Here is a 17335-nt window from a genome sequence, read left to right on the forward strand (position 1 = left end):
AAATTCTCTAGAATTAAATCTTTAACATTTGAAGAAAAGCAGAGAAGAATTACTCATCTTTCCAAAAATTAAATGAAAATTTACCATTTGTATTTAACAGGTATCATAAATAATAAAATAAATAAAATTTTAATTTATATCCCGCTTTTTGTTACCACAATCAAAGCAGTGTACAACCTTTAAAAATACAATATATACAACCCCCCTCTCAAAAAAGGATTAAACAGTTCTATCCATTAAAATTACAAATGATAAAATCTAAAAACAATAATACGATAATAAAATAACGGTGGGTCGAGTCTTCGCTTATATATGTCTGTGGGGGGAGTGTTACATGGCCGAGTTCTATTCCGGGAAGACCTGCCGGAAGAGCTCCGTCTTGACAGCTTTCTTGAAGCTCTCAAGGTTGGCAATTTGACGGATCTCGTCCGGCAGGCCATTTCATAAAGTGGGAACGATTGCGGAAAAAGTCCTCTGGGAGGTTGCCATCAATCTGGTCTTTGTAGACTGCAACAAATTCCTCCCAGAGGATCTGAGGGTATGGGGTGGATTATACGGAAGGAGGCGATCCCTTAAGTAGGTTGGTCCCAAGCCATGGAGGGCTTTAAAGGTAATGACCAACACCTTGTACTGTGCCCAGAAACGAACAGGCAGTCAGTGGAGTGATTTCAATATAGGTGTAATATGGTCACTCCTAGTTGTTCCTGTAATCAATCTGGCTGCCATATTCTGTACCAGTTGAAGTTTCTGGACTAGACACAAGGGTAGCCCCATGTAGAGCACATTGCAAAAATCAAGTCTTGAGGTTACCAGTGCATGTACTAATGTTTCGAGGTCACTCAGTTCCAGTAAAGGGCGTAGCTGATGTATCAGCCAAAGCTGATAACAGGCACTCTTGACCGTTGCATTCACCTGATTTCTCATGTGAAGCGACGAGTCGAGAAGCACCCCTAAGCTGCAAACACGGAAGCATGAACCCCTCTAGAACTGGAGGTTGCGGCCCAATACCTGGTTTGGGGGCCCCTACTGTAAGTACTTCCGTTTTGTCTGGATTCAGTTTGAGCTTGTTTTCCCTCATCCAGTCCATTACTGCTGCAAAACATTGACTGAGGGGAGAAATGCCATCTGTTGTCATTGCTGATGACCGAGACATGGAGAAGTATATTTGGTTATCATCAGCATACTGATAACACCCCACTCCATGTCTACGGATGATTTCTCCCAGCAGCTTCATATAGATGTTGAATAACATCGGGGACAGGATGGCGCCCTGAGGGACGCCACAATTAAGCTCTGTTTTTGAAGAGCAACTGTCCCCAAGCATCACCCTCTGGAATCTACCTGAGAGGAAGGAACGGAACCACTGCAAAGCAGTACCTCCAATTCCTAACTCAGGCGTTCCAAGAGAATGTCGTGGTCTATTGTGTCAAATGCCGCTGAGAGGCCTAATAGCACCAGCAGGGTCACGCTTCCTCTGTTGATGGTTAGACGAAGGTCATCAGTTAAGGCGACCATGGCAGTCTACACCCCATATCTTGTCCTGAAGCCAGTTTGAAATGGAACTAGAAAATCGGTTTCATCCAAGACCCTTGGAGCTGAAGAGCGACAGCCCTCTCGATCACCTTACTCAAAAATGGCAGATGGGAAACAAGCCTATAATTTTTCATGTCCAGGGAAGGTTTTTTCAGAAGCGGTCTAACAACCACTTCCTTTAAGGCAGATGGTTCATAACCTTCCCTAAGGGATGCATTGATGACACGTCTAAGAAATGCCATCAAGGCATCAACCCGCTGGATGGTCAGCCATGACGGGCAGGGGTCGAGAGGGCATGTCGTCTTCCTCACCTTTCCAAGGATCTTATTCACGTCATCAGTACTCACAAGCTCAAATTGATCTAGTCTAGTCTCATAAACGGATTGACTGGACACCTCATCAGTTAATTTTGCCATAGCATTGGCGTCCAAGTGGGCTCTTATCTGAGAGATTTTACCTGCAAAGTAGTTGTTAAATGTGTCACAGCAGGCTGTTGTTGGGTTAAGTAGAGGGTTTTGGGTAGATGGCATCTACCCAGGCCTGAACAATAGATATAAATTTAAGGATGATTGCTTTGTCCCAATTTCTGTAGAACAGATGTGACAATGCCACAGGCTTTCTTTTTCCAGTACTAACTGTGTTTTTAAGCTGTGGTAGCACTTTCACAAGTTTTTCCTGTGACTAAAATATATGCCACAAAGGAAAATTTGTGTGATTTCTACATAACGTGTGTGTTCCTGTGGTTAGGAGGTAATACTGATCCCAATAACTGTTTCAGATTATTCCAACCTGTTCAGTATGGACAAAAACCTGAAGGCAGGACTGCAACTTTCCCCAGTGTTCAAGTGCAACGCCCAGCAACCACAGCTACAGTTGCCCAACAGGGACAGGTGCGAGGAAGATCACCTATGACTACAGTATCTGCAAATCAAGGTAAGAAAGGTATTGCTACTCTGGTACCTCTCAACATGTGTCTGAATGCTGATGTTCTATGTTGAATACTGATGCTGATGAGCCCTGGTGGTACAGTGGTTAAATGCTGGTACTGCAGCCACAATGTTGTGAGTTCAGTCCCAGGTTAACTCAGCCTTCCATCCTTTTGTAGGTCAGTAAAATGAGTACCCAGCTTGTTGGGGGCAATTGGCTTACACATTGTAAACCGCTTAGAGAGTGCTTAGTTCACAATGAGGCGGTATAGAAATGTAAATGCTATTGTTTTTGCTATGTTCTAGGCCAGTGATGGCAAACCTTTTAGGGACTGAGTGCCCAGACTCAAAGGCATTCCAGCACCTTGGCCAAGGCAAAACTGGGGGGGTGAATGGACTTCGGTGGGGCAGGACTATCTGCCTTCTGGGGGCTGGACTTCCCCAGAAACAGCTAAACACCGAGGCCGTTGGCGGGGGGGGGGAGAAGAGGCACAGGCATGCGCCTGTTCCTCCTCTTCCCCTGCCCTCCCAGGCTTTTAGCTGTCCACTGCTCTCCTGTCTCTCTGCATGCCCTCCAAAATGGCTTTGTGTGCCAGAGAGGACATGCATGCCATAGGTTCGCCACCACAGTTCTAGGCTGTTAAAATTGTTTACTTTCTCTTCCCCAACTTCCTCCACTCCTAATTCAAGTCTGTTCTTAAAACTGAATTGTCGTGCTGAATATATACATTGAGTGGGTCCACATAAAGTTCAATGCATGGCAGCAAGAAAATTGCTTCTCCTTGAACTTGGCCTGTTGCTGTTATTAGTATTTAGCAGGCCATTCCAAGATTCCCCAAATGGACGGATAATAAAAACCATGTGATTCCAAACTGGATATGTGGTAAAGTATGCATAAGATTTCCTTTGCTGCCTGTTGGCCTCTTCATGGCTCCAGTCTACCTATATTGGGAACTTGCTGATTTAGCTGTCTGAATTGTTCGTTAGTGGCATGGACTTATTATACTCAGAACGAGCCTCCCAGAGGGAAAGGTGTAAGCTTGTTCTAACTACAGCATTTTTATGGGTGTCTTTATGAGACTGAGGACAGGTTGCTGTGGTCCTTCCCACTAGAACAATTAGGTTTCAGGGGTGTCCTGTGAAAGTTTGTTCTAGGATTGCACATTCTTCTTGCCCCATTTCACTTAAGCCTTAAAAAAAAGCAACAACACAGATTAACTCTTTTTCTGGAACCATTCCAATTGGCATTACAGGTAGTGAATTACATATTTGAATGCTTTTCCATGGTGAAGTCTTTCTTTGTGAAGAAAGCTGGCCTGTTGGTAAGCAGGATTCCAGTCTGATCTCTTAGCTGACATACTAATTTTCCAGGGCAAGGAGTAGCTAATGTAGGAGCAGACTCTGTCTTCATTGTCAGATGGCAGGACTACACATGCCCTTTTTCAGAAGGTTTCTAATGGGCAAGGAGCATTTAAGTCAAGTTAAGCACCAAGCCTCTTTATCTGAATTGTTTCAGGAGGGCTATACTATATGCTTTTTCTGAATGTTCCAGTATGCTTTGAAAGTGAGCACCTCAAGGCTACAATCTTTATTTTATTTGTTTTGTCTTAAATATGAGATGAGGTTGTGAGAATTGATGTTTTAAATCTGTCTTTGATTTGATTTGTCTGTGGAAGGCTCGTTTTGGGCAGAGCTTGAGAACCCCGTGTTCATACAAATGGTTTTGCAAACAAACTAATAGCCACTCAGTATGTTCCTGTCCACTGCTGCAGATAAGTTCCATAAAAACACACACAGCAGCTCACCTCCAAGGTGAATATGAGTGTTCATGTATAATGTGTGTGTTACTGCAGTCTGTATGAGTGTAATGAGCAGATAGGTCTGATTCATTAAGCATGAAGTTACAAATACAATCAGTATTTAAACTCCTGTTGGTATGTACAGCCTGAGAAACAAGGGATTTTCCTTCCTTTATTTAGGCTGAAACTTTTTTGAAAAAAATAAATCTCCAATGCTATAAACCCTTAAAATTCAGGATGGACTCTAATTGCTTGCACCACCCAACCTTATTGATTGCAGCCGCCGCCGTATCCTCCTCCGCAGCATCACAGTTTCAGACAACTCAGGCTTCCATCAATGTTCCTTCGAGACAGCATCCAGCAGTGACCTTCACCACAGCAACTAGCCCAGCCAATCCTGCAAAACAGCGGGCTCAGACCACTGCACAGGCGTTACAGATAGGCCAGGCTCAGCCACAGGCCCCCCCACACACCATTCAACAGAATGTGCTGCCTCAGAGGCTGGTATTAACCTCTCAGGCTCAGGCACGGTTGCCTAGTAAGTGCCCATCCCCTCCCCTCTCCAGGTTTCTCCCATCTTTATATTTTATTTATTTTTCAAAATTTCCCTGAGGTTAAGTTATAGGCACCCTAAAAATGTGTACAGAACGATTTGTTGCAGTGGTTTGGTTTGGTTCTCTTCCCCCCAATCCCGCCCACCCCTTCACTCTTCTAAGTAGCTTTGCTCACTATTTTACTTTGCTTATTTGACCAAGGAAAAATGTCCAAAAATTGGATAAGAAAACCCAGTTGAAAATTGCTGTGGGCATACATTAGTGGTGTCAACTTAATCTCCTAATTTTTGCATGTTTCCTTCGCTGGCCAGACTTCCTTCGGACCCAGAAACTTCTTTTTTTTAAAACTCTTTCCTCTTCCTAATCTGGTTCTCTTTCTTTTTGAAAACACTAACCTTATTCTGCTAAGAAGGCTTCTCGACTTCCTTGGAGGCGAGCTGCAACTATTGGCATGGGGGTGGGGTGGCGATGGGGATGGGAAGTACAATGAATTGGTTTTGCTTCAGACTGTATGTGCACTGCTTTATTAGCATGTCTAGAGAATATTGAACACTGATGTACTAATGTTTTAATCTCTGGGGGAATAAACTGCCTTTGCAAAAGCTAGAAGTTTCACAGCTCAAATACCCAAATTTTAGGGTTTTTTTTCTTTTGAATCTTTTTTCTGATGTACTGAAGCTGAACTGAAGATCAGTGTCTACAGATATTAAAAAGTTTGATTAATATCCCCTTCCTTTATCTAAAACAATTTTATGGATAAGTTTTTAGTTTGGTTTTAACTTCTTGTGAGCTACCTGAAGGGTGAGGTACAAATTCTCTTTAAAGAAGCAAGCACATCTTAAATGTAACTGGTTTTGAAAGTAAGGATATGTAGGATACAGCTCCAGCTGTATTTCATGAAACCTGTCAAATTCACCAGCAGTCCTTGTAAACTTTTTGGTGTCTCGGCATTGTCATGGGTTTTGCTTTTGAAAAGGCAGTGGTGGTCTGACTTTGATAACTCTCTACTATCTCAAGTGTCACATGAGTTGTTTCAGGTTATTCTTGTTGCCTGTAAAAGTGGAAAGGTAACACCACTTTCCTCACTCCACCATATATTCTACATTCCAAAGAATCAAAACAAAAACCATTCATCCATCACCTGTATCAAAGCAGTACCTGTAGAACTTTTATATGACACTTTCCCCTTCTGCACTAAATATATTTCTGCATGGGGGTGGCTTCAGCATCAGTTCTACTAACCAAAACAATAGAAAACTTGACATCTTTGGAAGGTAGCCCCTCCCTTTTAATTCCATTTCTGTCCCCCTCCCACAGGTGGTGAAGTGGTCAAAATAGCCCAGCTGGCTTCCATTGCAGGAGCACAGGGCAGAATTGCTCAGCCAGAGACTCCTGTGACACTGCAGTTTCAGGGCAACAAATTTACTTTGTCTCATAGTCAACTTCGCCAGCTCACTGCAGGACAGCCCCTGCAGCTGCAAGGTACTGTGCAAGCCAATTTGAGAATGAAGTATCTCTTGTTTACCTTTGCCTTGCCTCCTTCCCCAATCTGTGCTGATAAATTTATGATAGATCAGTAATACCTTTTTATGGCCCTCTCCAGACGGGCCCTTTGCAGCGCGTCCACTACGTGCTAGGGTTGCCTCGGGGTGGCACGTGCACACGCCCCGCAACCCTAGCACGTCGTGTGCGCACCGCCGTTACGCAGCACCTTGCACACAGGGCGCGTAACTGTTCCGTCGCAGCTGCACAGCTTCCATATGGAGCTGCGCAGCTGCGAGGTATATGCGTTGTCTTTGGTACTTTGTGGCGCAGCAAAAAGGAGCCACTTTTCTGAGCTCCTTTTCTGCTGTGCAGCTGCTCTGCGCAATTTGTATGCTACGACGCAGCTGTGCAGCAGAGAGAGGCACCGAGGAAGCGCCTCTTCTGGGCGGTCTGTACCCGGCCTATATATGCTTTAGATTTCACAGAAAGCATTTCTTAATTACTTTAATCCAGAGAAGGGCAAATTCTATAGGTCCAGGAGCTACATATATATCAGAGGGGCTATTTTTTTAGTGGTCCACAGTAGTTTCAGAACTCTCCTCCAGCACCACATCTCAAATGAACTTTTTTTTCTTATCAGCTTCCTTCACTGTCCAGCTTTCACAACTATACATACAAATGGGAATTATGATGGCATGGACAATCCAAACTTTGGTGTTTAATGATATAGCTTTAGACTTTAGGATCTTGTCTAGTTCCTTCATTGCTGCCCTTCCAATTCCTAGTCTCCTTCTGATTTCTCGGCCACAGTCTCTGCTCTGATTGATAATTAAGCCCAAGTATGGAAAATCTTGGACTGTTTCCATCTCTTCATCGTCTACTTTAAAATTCCAATTATATAGTCTATTTTATTTCCATACTGGCCATCTGTTGATGTTCACATGTATAATCTCTTTGGTTACATGAAGAATATATTTATAATGAACAAACTGTTGATCTCAGAAAATTTCATAAGGTGCTCACCTCCTTCATTTCATGATCTTAGGCCAAATTCTTTTTTATTAATCTTTATTGATATATTTACAAATTAAAAAATACACAATGTCTTCTCCCCCTCCCTCCTTCTATTTCTATTCTACATCGTTACTATTCTTATCAGCTACAATCTTAAATATTCCCCAGAATATAAAGATTCATACCTTTATCTCACTATAGGGCTCCTCTTTTGAGTAATTACTAAGAATGTGCAGTATCTTATCTCTTAATTCCTATGCTTACAAAACCTCTAATGACAGTTACATTCTCTTTTCAGAGCACATCTTCTCTGTCTTTTTTTAACTATACCTATTTCGTATATCGAGCTGTGATGTCTATCTCACTTCCTCTTTCTTCTGTTGTTATTGTATTGTTATTCTTGCTTTACAAAAGGCCAAATTCTTCTATAGTGTTGATTATACTTTTACATGTTGATCTCCTATGACAATCAATATGATCTGTTTTTGTGTGTACAGTGGTACCTCGGGATACGAAATACCCAGGTTACGAAATTTTCGGGATACGAAAAAATCCCATAGGGAATTATTGTTCCGGGTTACGAATGTTTTTTCGGGTTACGGAAAAACTTTTGGTGCTTTTTTCGGCTTTTTCACACGGAATCGCGGCTTTTCCCCATTAGCGCCTATGGCAATTCGGCTTACGAAGGCTTTTCGGGTTACGAAAGCGGCCGTGGAACGAATTACTTTCGTAACCCGAGGCACCACTGTAATCACTTTCCACCTGGATGTATAGAATCTTTCAATTTGTTCCTCACCTCCTTCGAAGGTGGAATCGTAAACCTGGATCATGGTTATATTGATAGGTTTTGACTGGAGTCTTATTGGTATTATTTGGTTAGACTTCACATTGTTTCCCCTAACTCCTTTTGCTGCATCACACCTCGCTATATATGCCATCTCATTTCTTCTTTGATTTTCCAGAGTAAAGCACTGTTTGATTATTTGATTGAAAATATCTCTTTCCATTTTACCAAGTAAGGCTATGTCGCTGTATTCCATTTCTTGTTTTATGACTTCAATGCTTCTCATATTCTATGTTCCTACTACAAACATTGTGTAGTTTCAGAGTTTTCTTTCACTTCTCTACATGTCAGGTTAGACTTGGGGTTTTGAAGCTTACTTAAATTGGCTTTCTTAAAGCTCTCTAGTGAGTTAGTGACAGGAGAGATTTTGAAATGGGAGGTTGTATTTTTAGTTCACAGCTTCACTTGTATGTCTGTATAAGAGCTAGTTGAAGTTACTAGTGGTTGTGCTTAATTAATTGTGATTAATTAATTGTCTATGTACATTCTCATACAATGAGGTCTGTACAAGACATGAAACTTACAGCCTGTAACATCTTTCAAAGTTCATATGTATACAAAAGATCCAGGAAGGTCATGCAGATATCAAAGACTGATTCTTAAACCTTCCAAGCTTGTAGTGACACTTTTGAGAGTGCCAATGTGGTGTAGTGGTTTGACCATTGGACTATGACTCTTAAAACCAGGGGTCAGATCCCTGCTCTGCCATGGAAACTCACTGGGTGACAATCATGCTGTCTCAGTCTCAAAGGAAAGCAAAAGTGAGCCTCCTCTGGACAAGTCTTGCCAAGAAAACCCCCATGATAGCTTTGCCTTAGGGTCACCATAAGTCAGAAAAGTGAAGAAAATGCTATGTTGGAAGCTATGTTACAAAAATCAGCCCTTTATAATTGGTATACGTTTCTTCCTTTTTATTTCTAAAGTATATAAGAAGGAAAATAAATACTTTAGGTTAAGGTGAGGGCTTTTTTGCTAAGTAGTATTGTCATTGCTGTATTTGTTTATAAATGATTATAAATGCTAGAAGGAGCTAGTCTTTTTGTTTGTGTGTATGTATGTATATGCTGGTTTTTCCTTCAAGTTTGTGACTTTTTCTTCTGATATTTGTACAAACTAGGCAGTGTCCTGCAGATTGTTTCAGCTCCTGGCCAACAGTACTTACGGCCTCAGGGCCCAGTGGTCATGCAGACGATGTCTCAGGCTGGAACTGTTCAAAATGCTCTGAACACTTTAGGAAATCAACATCCAGCCAGTTTGCCAGCTTCAGCAGTTACACAGCAAGGTAAGCGATTTTCCCGATACGTCTAATCTGTAGGGCACTTTAAAGAGCAGATTTGAGCAAATGCTGTCTCCTACTATTCCAGGTCTCTCCCTTTTCCCTGGTCTAACTATACAGTATAAGGTTAAATTATTTCTCTGGGAAAGGTAACAGTTTCATATAATCAGAGTTAGAAGGGACCATAGAGGCCATGCAGGAATTCAAAACTAAAGCACTCTCGAGAGATGACCATCAGCCTCAGTTTAAAGACATCCAAAGAAAAAGAGTCCATCACACTTTGAGGCAGCCTGTTTCACTGTTGGAACAGCTGTTGCCATCAAGATGTTTTTCCTAGTGTTTGGATGGAATCTCTCCCAATTTTAATCCATTAAATTTGTTTTAGGTCTTTCCACTCATCCCAGACCCCTACTTTGCATGCATAGACTGCAGCTCCTTGAACTAGAGCTCTCCCTCCTCTTTGGATATTTTCTATGGTCCAAAACACACTGCAGAAATAATCCAGTTTGAGACCACTTTAACTGCCCTGGCTCAATGCTAGGGAATTTCGGGAGCTGTAGTTTGGTGAGAGATTTAGCCTTCTCTGTCAGAGAACTCTGGTGCCACAATAAATTACAATTCCTGGGTTTCTTTAGCACTGAGCCAGATCAGTTAAAGTGGTCTCAAACTGGATTATTTCTGCAGTGTGTATCTATTGCCAAACTTCCTCCCCTTCAGAATGCTCTGAAGATGCCAGCCACAGATGCTGGCGAAACATCAGGAAGGAAAATTTCTAGAACATGGCCACTTAGCCCGAAAAACCGACAAAAAACCTTTAATTTAATTTTTTATTGATTTTTAATAATAAAAACAGACACAAACCAAACCAGCCAACACAAATCTAGCATAATTCCATCCTTCAAGAATCACACCTACACATATTCTTTCTGTTCTTCCATTCCCTAACATTGTACTCCTCGCTACCTATATTGACCTATTACCTTCTTAGCTATCCCTCCCTGTTATTGTCTTATCTTATTTAGAAGGTATTGGGTTGTGTGTGCAAGCTGTGCACTTAAATCCATATTCTCAAAGTCAGGAATATGTATGTGCTGGGAGTCACAGAGCCATTTTTGCACTTGTGCAACCATTTTGAATAATAATTGGAAGTAGGTATTTCTGAGAATTTTTTTTTGTTTCAGGATACTCTCACATACAGCACATTAACAGAAAAACTAAGGCCTGTTACAGACTGCCAAAATAAAGCTGCTTCGGGTCTCTTTGGAGGTATGCTATTTAAATGATGCATGCATCCTAAGAATCCAGAAGCTGCACCAAAGCTGCACTCCAGTGCTTAGGAATGGAGTGTGGCTTTGGCGCAACCTCCGGACTCTTATGACCCATGCATCATTTAAATAGCATATCTCTAAAGAGACCTGAAGCAGCTTTATTTTGGCAGTCTGTAACAGGCCTAACTCTTCTTTATACTGTAAACCTGCAAAAGTTACCAGCTGCCCTTAACCGATGATTGGCATGTTGACAGCCCCTCTTTTTAGCAGAAATCAAGCTGCCATTAAAACTGCCAGCTAAAAACTGAGTAGAATGGCAGAGGAAGAATGGAGCACCCTTTCCTTCCCAACTTGTTTGTTTTTGGTTGTGACTGAGTGGGAAGGTGGGCCTCCCCTCCTTCCACCTCTAGCATGGAAACCATGTAGACTGACAGAGGATGCTGCATCTCTTTTCCATCAGTCTAATCAGTCACCTGAATGTAGTTCTTTCTCATCTGTTGGGAATAGGCAAATGGGTAAACACAAGGCTGGCCTGGGAAATTTCTCTGTTGCCCTTGTCTTGGGGTTGGACATATTCTAGTGTGTTGGAGAGGCTGACAGAGGTGTGTGTAGTAACTTCAAAAGAACGTATTCGAAATGTATAAACACTTGATTTATCTTTAAGCATATGTTCCAGGTAGAACAATGGGTACTAATTTAGCTTCGGGAGACTCAGCTTCATCTTTAAAACCTGGCCTTATGCATGGAGGACATTTACAGGTACTCCTACTAATGATTGCTTTATGAATTCAGGTGTCAGATTAAAATGGTTTCCCAATCTCCTTGGAATGGAAACACATATTTTTCTTAAAATAACATTTATTTTTTTATTCCTTTATTTTGTCAATAATAACATTGTTACAGTACCTCTAATTTATTAGTCTATCTAGATGTATATTTTGCAAAAATAACTGCTATCTTATATGTAAATAAGATTGTGAAAGAAATAGGTTCCACCAGTGACATGTGAAAGGGACATTACAGCAGACTTGGAAAGTTACGGGATATATTTATTCATTGGGGATTGGGAGAATGATAGCTCACTTCCAAACAATAACAGTAACCCTGCTTAGGACTGGTGATAGTTGCAGTCAAGCAACATCTAGAGGGCCACATTGTTCCCATCCCCAGTATAGCTGCATGAATCAGTCCTATTTTATTGTGTGTCATGCAAGAAAAGCAGTCCCATTGGATTAGGTCTTTAGAACTGCATATCTATACCTATCCTACACATTTTCTTCGAATTAAAAGTAATTGAATTCAATCGAACTAATTCCCAGGTACATATGTTTAGGATTGCAGCTAGGTGGAATGCTGTGGCTGTTTCCACTGCTGTAATAAGGCATGTTGTTGGTTTTTGTTCTTTTGCAAAGGAGACTTATGAAGAAAAAAACAGACTTCTAAAGGAGCGTCTGGACAGAATCTTCTTTTGCAATGAGCGTCGCTGTTCCCGAGCTCCAGTTTATGGTGCAGATCTCCTTAGACTTTGTTCTCTGGTGGGTGACAGAAAGATGCCTCCTCAGTTTTCCACAACAGTCAACAAATGGAGATGGGCAGGCTTTGCCAACTGTTGCCTCTTATACAATGCCTCCCGGGACCATAGTGATCCACTGCAAGGGCTGAAGTGGACGCTGGAGCAGCAGCAGGACTCTCTGAGAGATATTGTTAATAGGTGATTTATAACTTGCACTCATACATTGAAAGTTAACTTGACTACTCACCTTTCAAGATAACCCCCCTCCTGATCCTATAGGGACGGTCCATATGTTTATAGTGATGTTCTATATGTTTCAATAGAACTGAGAAGTTTTAGAGTGAGTTTTCCAGGTAATGGACAGTGACAGTTTTAGCTACATGCCACTTGCCATGTTTTGGTTAGAGGTGGGTTACTAGGACTCTTTCCTTCCCGCTCCCTGGTTTACTCAAGGTTCTCTTGCAGCACTGAAAAGTCACAGGTCTTAGGATCTCTGGGGTTCTTAAAATGGCCATAGCTCCTTACTTGTGACATGGCTTGGTGAATTTCCAGTAGTTTTTCCCCATTCTGAAATGTTGAAAGATCTCCCCTAAGGAGGCTCAGTTACAGTAAGAGCTTTAAGTATTTAAAACTATGCTGGCATTTCAGAGTTTACCCTCTTGCCCCACCCACCAAGAGGAATGTGGTGCCTGGGGATCTCTCTGAAATTTAATGTGGGTCTCTTGCTGAAGGAGATGTTCTTCTCTTACCCTCATAGATGAGGCCAAAAAGCAATCTAGTCTATCATTCTCTTTCCTACTGTCTCCAGCCAGATGCTTCTAGATTAGGGATGGAAAATATTTGGTCCAGATGCTTGAGATTACAACTCCCACAATCTCTAATTTAGTTATACTGGTAGAGGTGGATGGGAACTGTTGGGAGTGTGTCAGCACACAACACAGCCCACAGCAGTATCCAAGAGATTGTGCCCCACCTGTTTTCACCTGTCTCTTGCATGCTTCTTCTATAGCATTCATGAAGGGAGAGAAGGAGTTGCTGTCAGGTATTGGAAGCAGCTAGTTTCCTCAAGAGACAGGATTTGATTCCCAAGCTTTGGGTTAATGGTTCTATGGTTAATCATGTTACTATCTAGCAAGTAATATATCCCAAATAACTGCAACATTCTTGCTTCGTTTCTCAGGGTGCTCTGTATTCTGCCATCTGCCGTGGCTGCTCCTCCGTCTTTGCATGTGGCAAGGCTTCCCCCATTGTATAACCATAAAATGAAACAACTTAGGCATCATCTGAGAGAAAAGGCAGCTCCTTTCCTGCGACAGCTACAGCAGCTCACCACTCCACAGTTGCTTCAGTTTCCTGACCTCCGATTGGTGCAGTATGATGCAGGTAGAGATGTAGATTTAAAAACAAGCAAGCAAACAAAAAGTTGGCTGGATTCCTCAGAACCAGGAACTGGATGAATGTGCTCCAGAAGGTTCTTAACACTTTACTCTTTCTGAAATGTAGGAAAGTTGGAAGCCCTGGCAGTCTTGCTTCAGAAGCTGAAGTCGGAAGGACGCCGGGTACTGATATTGTCCCAGATGATTCTCATGTTGGACATCTTGGAGCATTTCTTGAATTTTCATTTCCTCACCTATGTGAGGATTGACGAGTGTGCAAATCAGGAAGAGCGCCAGGTAAACTCAGTAACTTGGGCCAGTCACTTGCATCTCATTGTATTTGCAGGTTGCATTTGAAAGCATGCATTCTTCTTTCTACACTGCGCCCTCCTAATCTCTCAGTCTCCAGTGTGCCCACAAAGGTTCTGTTGTTCATATAGTGCATAAGAAACATAGCAAGCTGATTTATAGTTAGTGAGACCATAGGTTCATCTAGCCCAGTAAGAATGATGTAGCCATTAAAAAATATTATCATTTTTTGAAAACTCAATGTTTCTTGTTTCTCTCCTATAAAGCATAATCTGACCTCCCCAGACTCCCTGATATGTCCTTTTTCTGGCAAAAAGAAGTGGTGGTGGGTTGCTCTTTTGGAAGCGACAGGAATGGCCATTTACCTTTCAAATAGGTTGCAGAAACCCCTTACAGGAATTAACATAAAACACAGCCATTTTTTCAAAAATGGAAGTACACTTCTAGCCACTATTGGTTTTTGTTTAGGGTAGAAAATTGCCCTTTTGACATGTTGCAGATGCTCATTCCCATCTTAGAGGGTTCTCCCTCCTGCATTAGTTTCACTGAAATTTCAAGATTGGCTAGTGAGGTCATCCTTCATTCTGTTACTATGTCAAATTGATGCCCATAAGAAGACAGCCTTCTTGAGGTAGCTCTGAACCTCTGAAATTTCCTTCCTGGATTATTCATTTGGTTTCATCATTGATGATCACCTTAGTTCTTTGGGGAGTTGATTTTTCGTTAAGAACAAAGGATCAGGTCTAGTCTAGTGTTCTGTTCACAGAGTAGTTGCCAGTGGGAGGGCCTGCTTGTAAGACTTGAGTTCAGGAACACCCTCATTTTTGCTTTCTACAGCAACTACTATACAGAGTCTAGTGTCTTTGATTTAGAACGGATAAGCAGTTGGCAGTAATAGCCTCATGCTCCATGTATTTTGTCCAGTCCACTTTTAAAGCCATGTAAATCGGTGATCATCTTATGGTAATGAATTCTAAATTTAATTATGAATTGTTTGGAGCATTTCAGTTTTATTCATATGTTCATATGTTCATGCTTAAAGTACTCCTTCGTATCTGTTTTAATTTGTATACCATTTTTGGAGCATTGGTTGAAAAACTGTAAATGCTTTAAACTAATTATTTTAGGGAATCAGTGAAATTTGGTTATTTTTCAGCTGTCTGCCTAGACTAGCAGTCTGCCTAGAGTTGTAGAATTTTTATTTTGAAGCCATGGGGAGAAAACTATTTTTTAAAAAGAAAAGAAAAGAAAGAAAATAGATATTTTAGGAAAAATGGAAAAAATGGAATATTAACACACTTTACAGATTGAATGTCATTTTGTTACTTTAGGAACATAAAATGCATTATGTATTTTTTTAAAAAGTACAGTCGATTCTTTGTTTTTGCGGGGGATCCGTTCCGGACCCCCACACACACACACCGCAAAAACAGAGACTTGCATGTATTCAAGCCCCATAAGCGTTGCCCCGTTGGGGTTAACGGAGGTCACCCCTCCGTGCATAAACAAGAATGCAGATCTCAAGTCCGCAATAAAGGAGGGGTGACTGTACCATGTTTGACTTGTTAAAAGTAAGTTTTCCCCCCTGGAAAATTACAGTTCTTCGTGTTCTTTGCGAATCACACAAAACGGTTTTTCTGCAGTAATCATCAGAACCTTCTGGAATCACTAGGGAAGACTTTTTGATGGTAGCTCCACCCACCCTCTATATAAGCTCAGAGTCTTCCCACTCTTTCTCAGTTCCTTTTGTCCGCCGCACAAGCAGCTTGAACGAACTGTTCAGAATCACTCCTCTCATTTTCAGTTTCTATTTTGGATTGACCTTCATTCAGTTTGACATTTCCTTCAGATTTGTGATTTGGATGTGAGTTGGACTCTGATTTATGGTATTGATTGTTTGACTTCTCTTTGGCTTGCCCCACAACTCGACCTTGTTATTCACAAGCTGCCATGGCTTCTCACTCTTTTAAAAAGTGCATGGACTGTGTGTGTGTGGGGGGGGGGGAATTCCCAGTCAGGACGGCCATTCCAAGTGCCTTCTTTGCTTGGGCAAGGGCCATAATGTCTCGACCTGCCGCATTGCAAGGCCTTCACGCCCCAGGCCAGAAAAAACAGAGAGATCCGTCTCTTTTGTACTCCCAAGTTCTGGGCCCTGCTTCAACTTCCACCTTGCAGAAGCCCCCTCCAAGGACTCTCAGGATAAGGAAAAATCTGTGCGCCCGGACAAGTGCAAGCGACTACCAGGGGATCAGACTGATCAATCATCTCCCTCTAAGCATAAGACGTCATCTGAGACTTCTCAAGGCGAGGGAAAGAAACACAAGTCTTCTTCCTCACTTGGCAAGGCCAAAGACTCTTCCCACCATAAGGACAGGAAATCCCTTTCGGGTTCAACCCTCGACACCGATAAAACTCAGCAGCCCAAGACCAACAAGGCAGTCGGTACTGTACAAGCTCCTATCGACCTTGCTCCACCCTGTATCTAGTGCTAGTCATATGAAATCTAGCCTGGTCTCAACCTGTGTGGACTCCCAAAAGAACCATCACTTTCCATCCTCCATCCTCTACCAAGGTTCCCCTCCAATCCAAGGCTATATATCTCTCGGACAAGGAGCTCGATGGCTTGCCTCCACAAGAGCTGACGCCTAAACCTTCCACTCCTACCCAGTTAGGTCGGTCCCGAGAGTGTCTCTCAGTCACTTCTGAAGTCCTTTGCTTAGAGGATGATGGTGCTCATGAATATGCAAATCCTACTCATCGAGATTTGATCTTCGATGAATATTTGGGCATCTATTACTTGCTGATGGACCCTTCTGAGATTTGGGACAGATGCTTCCTTCACAACTTCTATACTAACAAACTTCGCTCTCCCACTTCGCATGCTGCTTCAACCTCGGCGACAACCCCTCAATCTCGCCCATCCATGGCCACTTCTCAGCTTGGGCCAACCCTTTGGGACTGTGCTGCTTTTGTAACAAGTCAAAAGTATTAAATCTGCCCAAACTCCCTCCAGAGGCTAAAACACCCCAAATAAAACCTTGACCGAGGACACCATCTCAATCATCGGACTCAGCTGGAGACTTGGACATTGATTCTGATTGAGTTCACCCACGATCTCCACCTCGTACTTTAGTTAGCCATGATGCAGCTTCACCAACAGATGATGTAAAGGCCTTTGCAGAACAGATGATTCTCATGGGGAGTGCCCTTAATATTGAAGTCCTCCACACCGACTGAAACGTTCAATCCTATAGACCAGTACGTTCATGGCAAAGTTCCAACTCCAGCATTGATTCCTTCTCTTTCATCTATGGCAAAATCACCAAGCGTTCATGGACTGCCCCAGCATCCATGCAGTCGACATCAAGGAAAATTGACAGTGTATACTGGATTACTCCATCTGAAGAAGCTTGGCTATTTGAACATCCACGTCCAAAT

The 17335-nt window shown here is 42.2% G+C and overlaps 1 protein-coding gene across 18 annotated transcripts in view; it reads left to right on the forward strand.

Annotated features, from left to right (window-relative positions):
- Nucleotides 1–17335, forward strand: part of EP400 (E1A binding protein p400) — a 390490-nt gene that overhangs the window by 315193 nt on the left and 57962 nt on the right. For 15 of the 18 annotated variants that reach the window (XM_042441525.1, XM_042441527.1, XM_042441539.1 and 12 more), the window contains 8 exons: nt 2312–2466; nt 4539–4796; nt 6130–6294; nt 9273–9437; nt 11364–11458; nt 12112–12410; nt 13393–13595; nt 13716–13885. In XM_042441525.1, the coding sequence (XP_042297459.1) occupies nt 2312–2466; nt 4539–4796; nt 6130–6294; nt 9273–9437; nt 11364–11458; nt 12112–12410; nt 13393–13595; nt 13716–13885 (1510 nt within the window). The remainder of the gene's footprint in view (nt 1–2311; nt 2467–4538; nt 4797–6129; nt 6295–9272; nt 9438–11363; nt 11459–12111; nt 12411–13392; nt 13596–13715; nt 13886–17335) is intronic. The other 3 variants (XM_042441528.1, XM_042441543.1, XM_042441542.1) reach the window with 2 other exon arrangements.

This window comes from Sceloporus undulatus, chromosome 10, assembly GCF_019175285.1.
Source record: "Sceloporus undulatus isolate JIND9_A2432 ecotype Alabama chromosome 10, SceUnd_v1.1, whole genome shotgun sequence".
Classification (NCBI taxonomy): domain Eukaryota; kingdom Metazoa; phylum Chordata; class Lepidosauria; order Squamata; family Phrynosomatidae; genus Sceloporus; species Sceloporus undulatus.